This window comes from Haliotis cracherodii, unplaced genomic scaffold, assembly GCF_022045235.1.
Source record: "Haliotis cracherodii isolate W230 unplaced genomic scaffold, xgHalCrac1.p SCAF_19, whole genome shotgun sequence".
Lineage (NCBI taxonomy): Eukaryota > Metazoa > Mollusca > Gastropoda > Lepetellida > Haliotidae > Haliotis > Haliotis cracherodii.
Window position 1 is genome coordinate 4086089 of NW_027266274.1, and position 19258 is coordinate 4105346.

The 19258-nt window shown below is 41.8% G+C and overlaps 1 protein-coding gene across 1 annotated transcript in view; it reads right to left on the reverse strand.

Moving 5' to 3' along the window:
* Positions 1-19258, reverse strand: part of LOC139466688 (uncharacterized) — a 49447-nt gene that overhangs the window by 17248 nt on the left and 12941 nt on the right. The window contains exons 5-7 of the mRNA XM_071248316.1: positions 5368-5428; positions 3180-3246; positions 1029-2795 (exon numbers count right to left, since the gene is read on the reverse strand). Of these exons, the coding sequence (XP_071104417.1) occupies positions 1029-2795; positions 3180-3246; positions 5368-5428 (1895 nt within the window). The remainder of the gene's footprint in view (positions 1-1028; positions 2796-3179; positions 3247-5367; positions 5429-19258) is intronic.

Below are 19258 nucleotides of genomic sequence, written 5' to 3' on the forward strand. Positions count from 1 at the left end.
ATAATGATAGAATGTTTGGATGATGATAATCAATGTCACATCTGTACCTGAGTTTATAGCATGACTGGACACATTGTATTCAACTCAATAGCATTCACTATATAAACTCCTGAAGAGAATTCCTTTATGTGAGAGTGCTACACGCCTTCCTGGTGACGCAACATGTCAGATACTTCATCACACCCTTTCATCAGAGACTCACAATGAAATGAAGGACTAAAAGTACTTGACAACAGGATCCAGTAATTAACTGAAAGATTTATGAAATCAGATGGAAACATAAGATTCCAGGGGAACATTTCCGTGTACAGGAAGGTTCTCGGGGTACATTTCTGTGTACAGGAAGGTACTCGGGGTACATTTCTGTGTACAGGAAGGTACTTGGGGTACATTTCTGTGTACAGGAAGGTTCTCGGGGTACATTTCCGTGTACAGGAAGGTTCTAGGGGTACATTTCCGTGTACAGGAAGGTTCTCGGGGTACATTTCCGTGTACAGGAAGGTACTCGGGGTACATTTCCGTGTACAGGAAGGTACTCGGGGTACATTTCCGTGTACAGGAAGGTACTCGGGGTACATTTCTGTGTACGGGAAGGTACTCGGGGTACATTTTTGTAGTACGAGTGAGTACCTTGTTGGACAATGTCCCCTTCAGTATTGACACTGAAGCCTTTTATTTCTTCACTAAAACAGAAATTCTCTGACTTCAGGTAAACTGTTTGCCTACATGTTTTGGTTGTCAAATATTCTTAGTTTTCAAATCACTATGATAAATAAAATTATAATCAAAAGCTGAAACACAAAAAAAGTCAACATTTTCTCTTCTTGTAGATTCGCTGTCATGCAGTCAACAACAAACTGGAAAAGTAACATATCAACACTTCAAACCAGCACAGATCCATCAAGTCATGCATCATTCCTGGCCAGAAAAAAAAAGTATATCAAACAGAAAAAACAATTTCAAACACAAAAACAACGTAAAAGAAATAATTCTAACTCCATAAATACACCAATGAAGTATTTTCTTACCTTTCGAGAGACAGGCTTTGGTTGTTCTTTCACTGCTTCAGCTTGTATGTTCTTGAATTTGGCCACCATTTTCTTGGCAGCATTTTCTTTTGGCATACCCTCTGTCCAGTCTGTCTGAGCTTCACTGATGACATCGGAGCGTACCTCTGGCTCGTTCTCGAACACGCCTGGCTCCACCTGTTGTTGGTACTGGCCTGGCAGGTCGTTAGGGTTGACACTCTCAAACTGCCCTGCCCCTGGGGAGAGTTGGCCTCGGAGCGTCTTTATACGTTCCTCTTCCCTGGGAGGGGTGAACTCCTTGGTTCTGGTTCCAGAACTAGGGCTTTGCTTCCCACTCTGGCTTTCAACCTGCTTCCAGTGGGACACCAGGTTCCTGGCTGTGCCACGCTCGGGAAGCTCTTCTCCATATTTTGCAGGATCTGTTTCCTTGGCAACATCACTCCGAACCTCAGGATTGTTTTCAGCAATGCCACTATCTACCTTTTGGTTGTATTCAGGAACAAATTCTTGTGGCTGGTTCTCGAAAACACCAGCCTCAGATCGTGGTGGAGTTATGCCCCTACGGCTGGAAACTGCTACCTTGCTGTTTTCCTGTTCAATCTCCTTGAATCGTGAGACAAGATTCCTGGCATAACCTTTTTCTGGAACGATCTCTTCAATTTGGTGATTCTCACTGATGACATCAGGTGAGGTCTGGGGCTGACTCTCGTACACACCGCTTGAAATTCCCTCCCTAGGTGGCGTGATTTCCTTCACCCGGTTGGGAGTAGGTGGCGGGGACTTCATGTTATGTTCCATCTCACGGAACTTGGAAGCAACATTTCTGGTAAACCCTCTCTCAGGAAGAGGTTCATCAACCATTTCGTCACTCCTTATGACATCCGATCGTTCAGCTGGCCTGTTCTCATAGACTCCTGCCTCTGCCTTGCCCTCATACATCTCCACATAAGCCCGAGGCTCGCTGACATATTCTCCTCTTGTGTTTCTGTCAGGAGTTATCTCCCTTTTGCCCCTTGGAGCATAGGATGGTGAGCTCTCCATCTGCTTGAAGCGCTGAGCAATATTTTTAGCAGAACCTCTTTCTGGCAGAATTTCTTCAACCTCTTGCCCAGATTTGACAACACCCTCGTAATCTTGTGGCTGGTTTTCGAAAATTCCAGCTTCAGCCTTTCCTTCGTACCTCTCAATGGTTGATGTCGGCTCAGAGACAAATTCAACTTTACCAGTTGCTCTGTCAGGAGTAATCTCCCTTTTCGAAGGTGAAGATCCAGTGTAACTGCCAGCTCCACTTTCTAATTGCTTGAATCTTGATGCAATATTTTTGGCAGTTCCTCTTTCAGGCAGTGGCTCACTGGTGCTGTCAACTGATCTGATGACGTCTGGATTAATTTGGGGCTGACTTTCAAAGATTCCTGCCTCAGCTTTACCTTCATACACTTGAATGTGACTTGCTGGCTGACTCTCGTATTCAAATTTCCCAGCTCCCTGGCGTGGAGGAGTTACCTCCCTTTTGTAATTTTTCGGCTCGCTTGCAATCTGTGTGAATCTGCTGAGAAGATTCTTTGCCATGCCAACCTCGGGAAGCTCTGCTCCAATATCTCGATCGCTTTCACGTGCAACATTGTCCAGTTGGTCTGGTTGGTTCTCATAAACTCCCTCTTCCTGCTCGTCCCAAGTGATGTTCTGTGACTGGGTTACGTTAGTTGTCTGCTGTGGGCCACCAGATTCAAAAGTGTTCCTCACTGAGGACATCTCAGAGAAATGAACCTGAAAATACAGAAGCACAAAGTGTGAACAGAAGGATCATAGGGTAACATATTACTGAGCCTGTTCTCAACTCATCACAACAGGACAACAATCTCAACAGGACTGGACTGAAATGCTTCTGAAGAAACCTTTAATTTTCAAAATACTTCATGATCTATTGTAGGTCAAGATGGTAGTAGCTTGTTTAGAACTGAAACAATGTAATTCACTATTGACAGCCTGATAAACTTAGCTAGCAGATAAACAAAGGGGTGTTTCAGCAACTTGAATCAAATTGGGGGATGCCAATTTATTCCATAAATATATGTGTACATAGGTGCAGTAAAACAGTGCAGATACTGGTATATCTGAAAGGCTAAGAAGACAAATAGAAGAAGTACTTACATCTTCACGGTCTTGCGTTTCCCGGGCAACATTGGAACTGTAGCCATTCTGCTGGGCAGATCCGCCGCTGAAAACAGGAAAGGACATTAATGCTCAAAACAAGTGAGAATTATTTCACAGAGAGGAAATGTACAAGGCTTTACACTGTTGTCAGCAATATTACAGACATGTAATGGCAGCTTGTATACAGCGGAGCCTGACCAGACAAGCCAGTGGTTACAGGAGAGCGTCAATGGAGGCTTGACCAGACATGCCAGTGGTTACAGGAGAGTGTCAATGGAGCCTGGACCAGACAAGCCAGTGGTTACAGGAGAGTGTCAATGGAGGCTTGACCAGACATGCCAGTGGTTACGGGATGATGTCAATGGAGGCTTGACCAGACAAGCCAGTGGTTACAGGAGAGTGTCAATGGAGCCTGGACCAGACAAGCCAGTGGTTAAAGGATGTCAATGGAGCCTGGACCAGACAAGCCAGTGGTTAAAGGATGTCAATGGAGCCTGGACCAGACAAGCCAGTGGTTACAGGAGAGCGTCAATGGAGGCTTGACCAGACATGCCAGTGGTTACAGGAGAGTGTCAATGGAGCCTGGACCAGACAAGCCAGTGGTTACAGGAGAGTGTCAATGGAGGCTTGACCAGACAAGCCAGTGGTTAAAGGATGTCAATGGAGCCTGGACCAGACAAGCCAGTGGTTACAGGAGAGCGTCAATGGAGGCTTGACCAGACATGCCAGTGGTTACAGGAGAGTGTCAATGGAGCCTGGACCAGACAAGCCAGTGGTTACAGGATGATGTCAATGGAGGCTTGACCAGACAAGCCAGTGGTTACAGGAGAGTGTCAATGGAGCCTGGACCAGACAAGCCAGTGGTAACAGATGGATGTCAATGGAGCCTGGACCAGACAAGCCAGTGGTTACAGGAGAGTGTCAATGGAGCCTGGACCAGACAAGCCAGTGGTTAAAGGATGTCAATGGAGCCTGGACCAGACAAGCCAGTGGTAACAGATGGATGTCAATGGAGCCTGGACCAGACAAGCCAGTGGTTACAGGAGAGTGTCAATGGAGCCTGGACCAGACAAGCCAGTGGTTAAAGGATGTCAATGGAGCCTGGACCAGACAAGCCAGTGGTTCCAGGAGAGTGTCAATGGAGCCTGGACCAGACAAGCCAGTGGTTACAGGAGAGTGTCAATGGAGCCTGGACCAGACAAGCCAGTGGTTACAGGATGATGTCAATGGAGGCTTGACCAGACAAGTCAGTGGTTACAGGAGGATGTCAATGAATGCTGGACAAGACAAGCCAGTGGTTACAGGATGATGTCAAAGGGTCCTTGAGCAGACAAGACAGTGGTTACAGGAGAGTAAAAGGAGGCAACGACACAGTAAACAGAGAGATGTCACAAGCAGCCATTGTGCTTGCCTAATACCTATTTCAGTCACCTCTTATGCAAAGCATATGGTACTGGAGTCCTATCCTGCCTAAGAAATTCCATTATGCTTTCTACCAGTTTCCAAACCTGTGTATGAAATGATTGGTGTATTTTACTGAGTGAGTGAAAGGAACGATCAGGGTTAATAGAGAAAGATAAACAGTTAAGGTCAGGTCAGGTCAGAGGTCAGAGGTTAAAGATCATGATCTAAATATCAGACATAACTGTTATTTATTCATAGAAACCTATCTCAAAATCTCAAAAAGTGGATTTTATCCTGGTTTATGTTTATTTGTCAAGTTCCTCTTTACCTGCCATGATTAGTCATCTCATTAGTCAGTTGAAAAGATAGAATATTATTATTGATATCTGGAAGAAGGTTATGCAAATATTTGAGGCCTTAAAAACATGCTTGTGTTATTCCAATATGGCCTTCTAGGGTGCTCCGTATCTGTTGATATGCAAACATCGTAATGACACGAACCACACATGTGCTCAAAATCTTAATGCTCTCATAAAAACATCTAGAAGATCATAATCCCCCAAAATCCTTTTTCTTAAACATGAGGCTTAGAAAAATTGTTGAAAAACAAAAGAAATCTGCTTTGTTTAGAAACACCACAACTATGACAGGCATTAGGAGAAGACGGTATCAGCACTGGTCACAACAGTTAGTGGTCCAAGCTGCCCGAACAGGCGATGATGTGGGAGGGTGGGGACAGGGCGTGGGCGGCAGGGTGGAGCTCAAGACAAACAATACTCACCCCATAGACTGGACGGTAACCTCTCTGACCACCCTGGCGTCGCCCTGGTCACCAAATGAATCTGAAACACAAACCAGACACTGACCATACCTCGTATTGACTCAGGTACGTTTCCCTAAACAAACTGACCCAACATCTTTTGTCTTCAAATTTGTCCACCAGCGTTGCCAACAATGGGATTCACTGTTTCACTGTAAAACAACTGGGACATTTCTCACATTCCTAAAGGTGTGAATGATGATGTTTGAAGTCAGGTGAAAGTGTGATGATCAATACAACATCCACATTCAATATCAGTAAAGAACATAAATATCAGCAATCCATTGACTAGGAAAATGTATCACAAAAACTAATTTATCATCATATCATTCCTAACATCAACATGACAACTGGATCCTGCATTGATAGTTTACACAAATGGTGGCATGTGGCATGTCAAAGAAGGAATGGAATCTTACAAAAAATGATTAAGTAGCATATAATAACAATAATTAATATCATACACCATTGTTTTCTCTCTGCCAGGTTAACAAGGCGTGTACCTGTGATTGTGAAACTATAAAACAGTTACATGTATTTGAAAACATATGGTGAAGTCTGCACTTTGCTCACCTCTGTCTTATCAAAATGTAACCTCGGCCCACAATGTGCATCTTATCAAACGAAAGATAGTCAAACAAACTAGCCAGTCGGGACGCTTCTGCTGTTAAATGGCAGGAATTGTGAGTCAAGATATTCTCAGAAAGTAAACAAGTTAAGAAGGTCACATTCTTGGGGTCATAAACCTGGGCAACTGGGTCACAATTTGAAAAAATCAATATTCTTTTCCTCAGACCTTTCTCTGGTGGCACAAACGTTATGGTGAAGGCAGGAGGATTGTATGAGAGCTTCATTGAGTATTATGCTGTCATTTTGTGAAGCACTTTAAAATCTTGTATCACTGGTTGACAATGAGGAAAATATGGCAAAAATCTGCTCTGAGTCATCTTCCCGAGGCAAGTGAGTTAACTGACTATAAAAGTCCAGTTTCCACTGGAATTCCTGGGCTCGACCAAAGCGCCACCAGTGGTTATTATGAGTTATGTTCCTTCTAAGCCTCTCCTATGGACCAATCAGATTCCACCTCTCGTATCACTTGCATTTGTTTCAAACAAAATGGTGGCACCCAGTCAAAACGATCTGATTGATAATCAAGATCTATATTGTGATAAAACGGGTCTTACATAGCAAAGTGCATCAAATCACGTGAGCACCTTGATTAAAAACATGAAAAGACTTGGAAAATATCTGTTGACAACAAGTTGGTGGTGCACATGCTTTGCAAATCCTGCAATCGACAGAAATCTGAAAACATTTTACAAACCGGGTTTCGATTTCGGTGGGCGATTTTGATTGGACTATGCATAGACTCGTTAGCCCAGCCAAAATGTAACTCCATAATACCAGCCTAGTTCGGCAAGGGTGGAAACTGGACTTTTATAATCAGTTAACTCCCTTGCCTCGGGAAGATGGCTCTGAGTGGGAGCGAATTTGTTTTAATGCTGCTTTGAACAGTATTTCATTGATATCATGGCATGTCAGCTTAATATCTGAGGCAAGTCTTAGGTGATGCAGATCCTAAGGCGTTTACCATGTTTGTGAAACCAGTGATCATAATTGATGACAAACCTAGAAACATGACGAGGGAAATCCAAAATGATACAAGTCTCAGATGTTCATGTGGTGAAACACACGGTCACGTGTAGGGTGCTGACATTCAAAGGATCATAATCAGCTAGGGAAATCTGCAGAGCTCTAGATAAGCTTTTGGATACTTGGGTATTTTACCCATCGATTGGATTTTTATGTGGCATCCACAATTTTTAGTGGATATTTAATTTTTTGTTACCCACATGATTCCTCACATTTGGGTATTTAAACTTGAAAACCTGTTTTGTAACAATCCCTGAAAATCAATTAATACCAAATGTAACTCTCGGTAAATTAATTTTGTGATCGGCTGATATAAACATTTTATCTAACAATGTAATACACACATTAGTTTTATTTCATTAGCATTTTTATAGTTTTTGTTGCATATTTGACATGCTAGAGATCTGATTTGGCTGCATATTTAAGTTTTATATTTAATACATACTTTACACAAATACACAGCTGTTGTACAGCCCTGAATCTGGGATTGAAACCCATGATGATCAGGTCAGGGCACGTCCGAGAGTGAATGTTTTTACACTACAATAAGCACTGTACCAGATATACCAGCAGGATATCCACTGTCGTCTGCAAAGTGGGTAGTGGTGGATGGGTGTGCACTCCTGTCCGACACCGAACATGCCTGGCTCCACCTACACTGTGGTATCACAGTGGACAGGCCAACCAGTGCTTGACAGCAATGACCTTGTGTCACAATGACACGCGATCAGCTAGGCCATACACTGTGGGTTGTATTACTGCAGGAGCAGTCTATGTCTATAGAAGAGTACTTTGTTGACAATCATGGTTGGTAGGCAGTTTCGACCAATGATAGATGTACAAGCAAGCATAGGTTACAAATGTCAAGTTGCAAACCCTTGAATCGTCTAAGTAGGTTCAGCATTACAAATGTGACAATACAAAGTTTAAGGACGCCAACAAGCTCAAAAGAGGTTCTCTTATCTCGACTTGTGACATCACATTTCATGTGGCAGGGGGCTAATGTCAATAATATCGACTTTCAGTTTAGAACAATTTTGCTAGAATCACTACGTTTTCTTCAGGGGTGTCCAGATAATGTTTGCATTCAAAGTAGCTTGGCTACACGATCAAAGTTTCACAATCATGTGAGGTGAATTGATATGGGTTTACCGTCGTGTACCAGATTATTGTACTTTTGTTGCGACGTGCATGCACGTGTGTGTATGGCTGCTTGTACTAGTCAATACTAATTCCAAATTTATAGTGCTAGCCCACTGAGATACCATGCCCCTATTTACACGAATAACCCACTCAGACAGAGACTCTGAGCCGACCAGTCTTGGTTTTAACCCCTTAATTCCAAACTAGGCAGGGTAACAACAAGTACCATCTTTTAACGTCTATAGGCATTTTTTCTTTCCACAATTTAATCAAGCTGTTATTGTTTTTACATAAAGTGAATTCAAGCAGAACGTCATAATGCTGCCTATACATTCTATGAAACAACATGAAGAACTGTTAGAATCAATGGCTACATGTGAAATCTATACAACCATGGAGAGCAAACACACAAATAATTCTAGGTAACCTTCACTCGGTGGACAAGGCAACAGCTTAGAACTGCACCATGCATCTGGGCTCCCCCGCAAACTGCCTCCACATACAGAACAAACACATCTTATTTACATTATGTCAAGTCTATTTTGACAGGTATCATTCGGTTCTAGAGTTATATGTAGCCATGTCTCTATAAATAACGTGATCTCATGGAAACAAACATATATAATATCTTACTGTTAGTTTGAGATGTTTAGAGTATTTATAACTGCTGTCACTGCTGGGTACTCATAACCCCAGCTGCCAGGGGGACTACAGTGCATGGCGGGATTAAGATGTACTGTATTGATCGCACAATTATCTTTAAACTTTCATGCATGAACACACATACACATTGATCAATACTTGAGTGGAAACAGCCCTTGCTTATTTCATGTCAATTACACTAACGAAATAAACAAATCAATTACCTTGCACCCCACTGGTGACCCCACCCCTGTGCTCGCTGGTCGCATCATGCCGCGTGTTACTGCTCACTTGTCGCATGTAACAGCTGTACCAAGATGCCAGATTCTTGGAGGCAAGACTGCCTTTATTCACCTTTGCCATGGCACAGCAGGACATACGCGACAGTAAATATGCTCACAAATTACAGTTCGGCGCTGTCAACTGTATGTCAATAGCAGAAGCACTACAACAAACACACCTTCTTGTTTCCAAATTCACAACTCAAACACTGCCTGATCAGACGAGTGATTCCATGAGGTGTATGGTCATAGTATCCGTCAACCTCTCTGTTTCATGCTCTATTTGTCCTTCATCAATTTTTAATGACCTTCAGTTTTAATTCCAGAGGCTCGAAGACCTTCTTACTCAAACACAGCTTGAGTTAGAAGAGTATGGAAAAATCTGTTACCAAAACCAATTAAAAAAATCTGCTTGGAAACAATCTGTCATAATTCTGCATATCGGTGGTGCACAGCCAGAAAAGGCTATGAGTTGCACTATCAAGCTTCTACAGGTATTGATCAAAGAGAGGTGAGTGACATTTGACAGGTACTTCAGCACAATCCACAAGTACGCTGCATCGCCATGGAACAGAGTCTGTTTTGTCTGTGAACAGGGGATATCCAAAATTCGAGGTAAGTATTCCACAGAAGTAAGCTCTGATTTGAAACAGTTTGGAGTTCAGTTTCCTGTTAGACCACTCCGAATGTCCCCAAACATCGTGAACCTTTGACCCGCAGTTGCAGACAGGTGAATCTGACATGCCCTGACTAATTAAGTGACTTGAGTTAATTACAACAATGAGGCTTCTATTTCTCCACACAACAAATGTCAGTTGCTGGCAAATAGGGAGAGGCCAGTTCAACCATGACAGGGCATGGTTTTGTTACAACTTGGGAATACGGTGACAGCTTCACTCTTGACTTCACACAAATCTGGTTTAGTGTGAAATAGAATCTGATTGGCTTGCAAGTCCCAGATTTAATTCTGATTGGTCTGGTATCTCTGTGGCTAAAGTATAGATCTAGGGGCTCGAGTGACCATTCATAACGGAATCCTTATGGATTAGATGCAAAGATATCAGTATCAAGTATTGATTGTCATACACTTACATATTATTATGATTGTCATAAAGGTTTTCTGGCTGAGTACCTTTATTGACAAAAGAAACTAGGGGATAATGAATTATATTCCATGCTGAGTATGAACTTGCAAGGATTACAGTTTTACAATCCTGATCCCCACTTAACACCCAACATGAACAGTGCGACTAATGAGAAATAGAACTTCCCATGGATACTGTCATGCAATATGCTTGTTTCAGAATACTTAGGTAAATATAATCTGGAACAAGCTTCCCCTCAGAAACTCCAATGTTTGACAAGGGACAAAGTCTAGAGTTATAAATCTTTCCCCAAACTTATAACTTACCACATGGTGAAATAGAAAAATGACTGAATTATTTCCTTGTATGCATCACTAACCACTAGTTACAATTATTGTAACTTCAGACAATTAACCTTCACTCAACTGACCATCTTGGGTGGAAATAATAAAATAGTTATATATATGGAAACAGATATGAAATAGTGTATGTACATGTATATACCAACAGGTGAAATGTTTTTAAATATCTCACTTAACACACAATACATTTGTGGATATGAATCATTTATATCAAATCCAGTAGATCAGTTAGCTATTTGTCTCCTATATATATCATCAGTATATCATAGCACATGGCACTTGTATTAAATTGTACCTTTGTGTAACTCAATAGATGTGAAATGTTTACCTAAACTGCGACAGAACCGTGCCCTTTGTTAGTGCGGTTGATGAGAACAAGGCTGTCCCATATGGGGAAGCACCAACAGCCAGCAGCAACAGGTAGAAGCTGGTGTTGTTAGATGTAGATGTGTATGTATTGATTGGTGGAATCTGAATAGGATATAGGCAGCCGCTTAACTAAACTCACATTGTGGGTCAGATTTAGTGATTTGGTTCATTATTCCTTTCTTTCGTGTCTGAAGTTCGGTAATATATCAAACATGTTTGCATGTTTAGCTTCAGGTACCATGGGTCATACACCGCCATCTTGTTAACAGTCTATGAAGAAAACATTCACCCTTACATCAAGTATGTACACATTACTGAAATAGAAACATCTGTGTAGGTCACAAACTTGGGTGTAGAATTATGTAATAGTAGTAAATATTTTCTTTGATAGGCATTTAGAAGTTGGAGTACTAAGTAAGGATAAGAATTTATGGATGAACAACTTCTGTATTACAATTAAGAGACACTGTTATCATACACCTATACCGAAACATCACTCTTAATTGTAATAAAGAAGTTGTTCATCCATAAATTCTTATCCTTACTTAGTAAATATTTAAAAAAATCTTTGGGTATAAAATTCTTTTCTGGGAAAGAGTTGCAGTCAGCAAATCCTGGCACTCTTAGAGCATTGTACTTCTTCATGATGGAAAAAGGCTGAGTCAGTAGTAACGGTATGTCATCAATCTGGCTTCCGGCCAAATCCACACAGCGTTTAGACTGATGTACCGAAACATGTAATTTGGTCTAGTCAGCTTCACCTGGGGGAAGTGAAAGTTTCCTCATTGTAAGATGTTTCACTATGAATGTTATCAATAGTCCTAAAAAAGAATGTGTGCATCTATAACAACCCATACCAGGTCACAGTCAATAATGCTTGACAAACAGCATGTGGTTCACTATCTCAGTGCCGGTTGAGTATCCCAGTCATAGGTTGTTGTGGATTCCTTTGACATTATGTCACAAGTTGTGTGGGGAATAGTATATGTCAGTTGACAAGGTATGAGGATGGTATAATTACCCTTGTTATTTGGAATATGTTACCCAAGGATACAGTACATATTGGCTGCAACTAAGTAATTACATACATGAATTAGTCTGTATAATTAGAGCAATAATCTCAACAAATGTATGGTACAGTAAACAAATACTTCATCTCTGACTCATGCTAATGTTGATAGTTCGATGGTGACATTGACCTTTTCTGCTCTCATAAACTTTGTAAACTTTAAACCTAGGAAACAATAAATCTAAACCTAGGAAACTTGGATCACAAACAGAAAATCTTTCTTAATACATGTACTATAATTGATTCTGAGATTTTTCTCTTGTATTTCCCTCAAATGTGTAGGCATACTATTTGCACCAGGACAGAAGTATTGAACGTGAGTTACTTCCCTTGGAATCATGGTAATGCTAACTAGCGATGTCAATTTGTTTACAGCGAGCACATAGCGGTGTTCCTGACATGCCTACACAGAACGCTGTTCCTGGCACCATGCATGTGCCCCCTGTGCAGGTGCCCCCTGTGCAGGTGCCTTACCTCACTCAGCGTCTGGGGCAAACAGCAGAGTGGGATGGCCTGCGGGTGGGCCCGGGACTTCATTATAGCGAACAGGCTGTCACATTTGTCACAAAAAGTAACACAGAGCAAATATCCTTACAACTAAATCTGATACCTCAAGGAAGATTTCTTGAAACGGGTTTTGAATTCTGTGCATCATGTTTTATATTTTGAATGTTGTTTCATTTCAATCTTTTTAATACTAATTTAACATAGGGAATGGCTGAACATGGATATCTATACGTATGTCATATATTCAGGCTGTGTAAGTCTAACTTTGAAAAATATATCCCTATATAACACTGACCATAAACATCACTGTTGGGAGATACAGTTACATGTATGGAATTCTAAGACATTATCAGCTCCTAATTTGCTATTTACCCGTGCTGCAACTGCATGGCTTAATCTTGCCAGAACAAATAACTAACAAGGACACTCAGGTAATTAGGCATGTAATCCAACAAACCTGTCTGTCTCTCCCCTCAGTGGCTGACGTTGCAGTGTGCGTCCCACTCACCGACTCCCGCCCTCAAATGTTTGCACTTGTCATCTTCATGTGAAACGTCTGATCGTCAATATGACACAGTGGCTAGTTATTACCGACTCCACTCACGAGTGATGCAAGTGAAGCGGTGTATATACTAGTGGTGACTACTCCCTGGTCGGTGCGGTGGCAGCCACACTTATGTCCCTGCGGTCTGGCTTCGCTCCAGCAGCAGCGTGGAGCAGGAAGTCTCAACTCAATGTTAATATTTTGAATTCCGTGTAAATGAACGCTTTCTACTTCCACATAATGACACCTTGATTTTTGTACACAGCCCTGTCCAAGGATCTGGGGCATGCCTAAAATGAGTTGGGAATGTTGATTTTTTAAGAGAAATCCATTCACATTTAGTCTCATAGAGGTGATGTGTTTGCCATAACAGAGGGAAGGAATTTGAATTCAGGTGCCTGCATTTTAAATGGCAAATGCAAAATTTTGTAAAGGGATAACATATATTCTGTTCTTCTTAAAAAGTTCATATATCAAATTTATATTGTCTAAGTGTTTGTTTAGTGTTTCAAAGAAACATTGTCAAAATCACAGAAGAGATGTCCTATTCAATTTTTATCATTGTTGCTTGAGAAAAGTGCATTATCCAGTATCTCCATAACAACCGGAAATATGGAAATCTATATACCAAATTATATGCTATATTCAAAGCAGTTCTTGTTCTTCTTCAGATGATGCAATATACCTCTGTGTCAGATAATACAGTATATCTCTGTGCCAGATAATGCAATATGTCTCTGTGCCAGATAATGCAATATGTTTCTGTGCCAGATAATGCAATATATCTCTGTGCCAGATAATGCAGTATATCTCTATGCCAGATAATGCAATATGTCTCTATGCCAGATAATGCAATATATCTCTGTGGCAGATAATGTAATATATCTCTCTGCCAGATAATGCAATGTATCTCTGTGCCAGATAATGCAATATATCTCTGTGACAGATAATGCAATATGTCTCTGTGCCAGATAATGCAATATATCTCTGTGCCAGATAATGCAATATATCTCTGTGCCAGATAATGCAATATGTCTCTGTGCCAGATAATGCAATATGTCTCTGTGCCAGATAATGCAATATATCTCTATGCCAGATAATGCAATATATCTCTATGCCAGATAATGCAATATATCTCTGTGGCAGATATAGTCTACATGCCTGATGGACCATGTTCACTTGATGAACGGACAGCCAGATACTGTCAGTCACACAACAGATAATGACATTTGTTTTAATACATGACCAGATTCATGACAGCAGGTCGAACCCTATCATCTGCACAGACAGGCTGCCATTCTCCACCAGTAATCATACAAAGATCTCTGAGGTGTTTCCTGGAACTGTCCTTATCAACCGGGACAGATCCCACATCAGGGGAAACAATCAGTGGGCTGCTGTATTGCCAACTCAAACATTTCAAACTGCTTTTGTTGTGTAGCAACATTTATCTTTGTAGTTTGAAAATATGAGGCAAATTTCATTAAATGTGAAGTCAACATGGGTGATAGTAATTTAGATCTGCAATTAATAAAAAAGCCGACATTTGCCACACTTCAACAGGAACATGCAAGTGTCAGACCCACACTTATTTCTTAAGGATATGCATAGTAGGAGCTTCTAGTGAAGGGGGAAATATAGTTTTTGCCGGGTGTTTGAAAAAAAGAGGTTAGTTGTTATCCACTTGAGCCTGTCTTCTAATTTTCATTCCAATAACTTATAAAATTGACACAAGCCCGAAAGGATCCTTGTCCTAATAGTACATGAATACATGCACTCATATATATTTCTTGATACATTGATAAACCATTATCAGCAGTATGATCTTTAGACAACATTGTGAACTCTTATGTGTGAACTGTAGACTACCAAAGTGAATTCTTTTAGAGTGAACTATAGGCTATCGAGCATCTTCCCGACGCGAGAGTTAACTGACTATCAAAGTCCAGTTTCCACCCTTGCCGAACTAGGCTGGAATTCTTGGGCTCGATCAGAGTGCCACCAGTGGCTATTATGCCCCTTCTGTGCCTCTCCTACGGACCAATCAGATTCCACCTCTCCTTTCACTTGCATTTGCTTCAAACAAAATGGCGGCACCTAGTCAAGATGATATGATCGATAAATGGGATAAACGGGTATTACACCGCAAAGTGCATGAAATCACACAAACACTTTGATTAAAAACATGAAAAGATTTTGAAAATATCTGTTGACGAGTTGGCGGTGCACAGGCTTTGTAAATCCTGCAATCGACCGAAATGTGCATGACGGTTCACTAACCGTATTTCGATTTCGTTGCACGATTTTGAATGGACTATGCATAAACTTGTCAAGCCAGCCTTAATACCAGCCTAGTTCGGCAAGGGTGGAAACTGGACTTTTATGCTCAGTTAACTATCTTGCCTCAGGAAGATGACCACCAACGTGAATTTATACAAGGTGAACTGTAGACTACCGATGCTAATTCATACAGTGTGCATTGTAGACTAACGACGTGGACTCCCATAGTGTTAACTGTAGACTACCGACGTGAACTCTCATAGTGTGAACTGTAAACTACGGAAGTGGACTCTCATAGTGTGAACTGTAGACTACGGACGTGGACTCTCATAGTGTGAACTGTAGACTACGGAAGTGGACTCTCATAGTGTGAACTGTAGACTACTGACGTGGACTCTCATAGTGTGAACTGTAGACTACGGACGTGGACTCTCATAGTGTGAACTGTAGACTACGGACGTGGACTCTCATAGTGTGAACTGTAGACTACGGACGTGGACTCTCATAGTGTGAACTGTAGACTACGGACGTGGACTCTCATAGTGTGAACTGTAGACTACGGACGTGGACTCTCATAGTGTGAACTGTAGACTACGGACGTGGACTCTCATAGTGTGAACAGTAGACTACGGACGTGGACTCTCATAGTGTGAACTGTAGACTACGGACGTGGACTCTCATAGTGTGAACTGTAGACTATGGACGTGGACTCTCATAGTGTGAACTGTAGACTACGGACGTGGACTCTCATAGTGTGAACTGTAGACTATGGACGTGGACTCTCATAGTGTGAACTGTAGACTACGGACATGGACTCTCATAGTGTGAACTGTAGACTACGGACGTGGACTCTCATAGTGTATTTATAGACATGCCAGGTAGGCTCTATATCTACCATACCTCTGACATCGACATTTAAGTTACTTTTACACAAATATTTCCATGATACATTTTCAGATTTACATAAACAATATCTAAATAAAGCATTATTGATATAGTTTCAATGCACACAAACATGCCCTGGAAATCAATCTACTAACTAGCTTGCATGAAGCCTATTACATAACAATCCTTCTCCATCAGCCATTTTAATGTTTATTACCTACAGATTTCACGCCAAGTTTTGAAATGTACAAAGACGCTACTATCATCAGTTTACCTCATCGCACATTGATATAAACAGGGAGCATGATTAACTACAAGAAATCATACTGCCCTAATCTATACACGAATGGAGCATTTACATAAAGGCTATTCAAGTTCACCAACCTGGCAATAATTGTCAAATACCAGACTTAAAACTTGAGCTAATCTCATCAGTCACTGGTTAGTGAAAAGCACGAAATCATTAGAAGTGTCAAGTCGGCAAGTCAGCACTGCCTATACGCCCGCGAGCAGTCCAGGTGTAATTGGGCAGGTTATGTAATATCCAGCCTGCGAGAGCTTGTTGTACTTTAAAGTTTACAAGTTTGTCACAGACAAAATTTTGCACAGATAAATTTTGATAAGATAAAAACTGTGTTTGGCCAGTGTTTAAGCTGACAGGGGTATTTGTGACTCAGAGGTGTGTGTTCATGGGAAACTAATTTGTTCTTTCACTGGAGGTTTTGTTTCTCAGGGCCCTTCTTGTTGAAGGTGAGAAACGGAATTGTTTGATTGACGGGAGCTCTTCAGTAGAGAAGACAATGAAACATGCAAATTATTCCAGATATTTCAAAACTACATCATTCAAGTCTTCGGCTCATTTGCAAAGAGAATTCCAGTGAAAAACCTCAAACCTGAGTATTGTGGCTGACATAGCCAAGAATTAAGTTAACCATGACAAAACCTACAAAAATTGGTGATGAAAAAAGGAAATTTGTCCCAAGAAACTGACACAAGAGCTCATCAGACCACAAAGGACTAGACATGGCTTCACAATGGCATTTATCTAAGTGGAAATGGGAATAACTTGTTAGAATTTCAATGGAATATTAATTCAGAACGTTACAGAAGCAGCAAGCGACTGCAACCCACACTACAGCAGCAGGTAGCCTTATAGACATGATCTCAACCTACTGGAGACTGAGCCTCTCTATGTATTATAGTAATAGTCTCGTTAGAAGAAAATAACCTTCTGATAATAATAAAATCACCCCTAATACATTCTCGTCCCCTTCTCAGCTCTAGCAGCCTATACACATCCCCCTTCTCAGCTCTAGCAGCCAATACACATCCCCTATCTCAGCTCTAGCAGCCTATACTCACCCCATTCCCAGCTCTAGTAGCCTATACACATCCCCTTCTCAGCTCTAGCAGCCTATACTCATCCCGTTCCCAGCTCTAGCAGCCTATACACATCCCCTTCTCAGCTCTAGCAGCCTATACTCATCCCGTTCCCAGCTCTAGCAGCCTATACACATCCCCTTCTCAGCTCTAGCAGCATATACTCATCCCCTTCTCAGCTCTAGCAGCCTATACACATCCGCTTCCCAGCTCTAGCAGCATATACACATCCCCTTCTCAGCTCTAGCAGCCTATACACATCCCCCTTCTCAGCTCTAGCAGCCTATACTCATCCCGTTCCCAGCTCTAGCAGCCTATACACATCCCCTTCTCAGCTCTAGCAGCCTATACACATCCCCCTTCTCAGCTCTAGCAGCCTATACACATCCCCTTCCCAGCTCTAGCAGCATATACACATCCCCTTCTCAGCTCTAGCAGCCTATACACATCCCCTTCTCAGCTCTAGCAGCCTATACACATCCCCTTCTCAGCTCTAGCAGCCAATACACATCCCCTTCCCAGCTCTAGCAGCCTATACACATCCCCTTCTCAGCTCTAGCAGCCTATACTCATCCCGTTCCCAGCTCTAGCAGCCTATACACATCCCCTTCTCAGCTCTAGCAGCCTATACTCATCCCCTTCTCAGCTCTAGCAGCCTATACACATCCCCTTCCCAGCTCTAGCAGCATATACACATCCCCTTCTCAGCTCTAGCAGCCTATACACATCCCCTTCTCAGCTCTAGCAGCCTATACTCATCCCGTTCCCAGCTCTAGCAGCCTATACACATCCCCTTCTCAGCTCTAGCAGCCTATACACATCCCCCTTCTCAGCTCTAGCAGCCTATACACATCCCCTTCCCAGCTCTAGCAGCATATACACATCCCCTTCTCAGCTCTAGCAGCCTATACACATCCCCTTCTCAGCTCTAGCAGCCTATACACATCCCCTTCTCAGCTCTAGCAGCCAATACACATCCCCTTCCCAGCTCTAGCAGCCTATACACATCCCCTTCTCAGCTCTAGCAGCCTATACACATCCCCTTCTCAGCTCTAGTAGCCTATACTCTCATCCCCTTCTCAGCTCTAGTAGCCTATACTCTCATCCCCTTCTCAGCTCTAGCAGCCTATACACATTCCTTTCTCAGGTCTGAAATGAAGAGACTTGAGGGTTCCTTTATGAAATTATTTTTATTTAACCTTACACAAAAACTTGATGTCAGGGACTATGTGCTAGGGCAGTCAATCCTGAGCAGATGCCTTCCTATAACCTATATCACAAGCTGTGCCACCATGCTCACAACAACCTGTTAATTGTCGGTGACAGCAGACCCTTAGGTGCCTATTATTAGATTTGACACATTTCATGTCACAATAAATCATTGAATACAGCATATTCTTGTAACATGTGAATTAACTGGTTTAACCACTTGCAATTCTCACCTTAACAAAATCAATACACCTGTCAACACGTGTGTGTTTCATCATGTGCGGCTAATATTCAATGTTTGACCAAGTTTATCTCAGCAGATCTATGCTAAAAATGTTGTTGATAGATGTATCACTGCGTAGGAACAAAGCTCACCTCGAAAATGTCGTATCTGTCTTGTGACAACATCCATGTTTGATCAATCCAAGTACACTCCACAAATA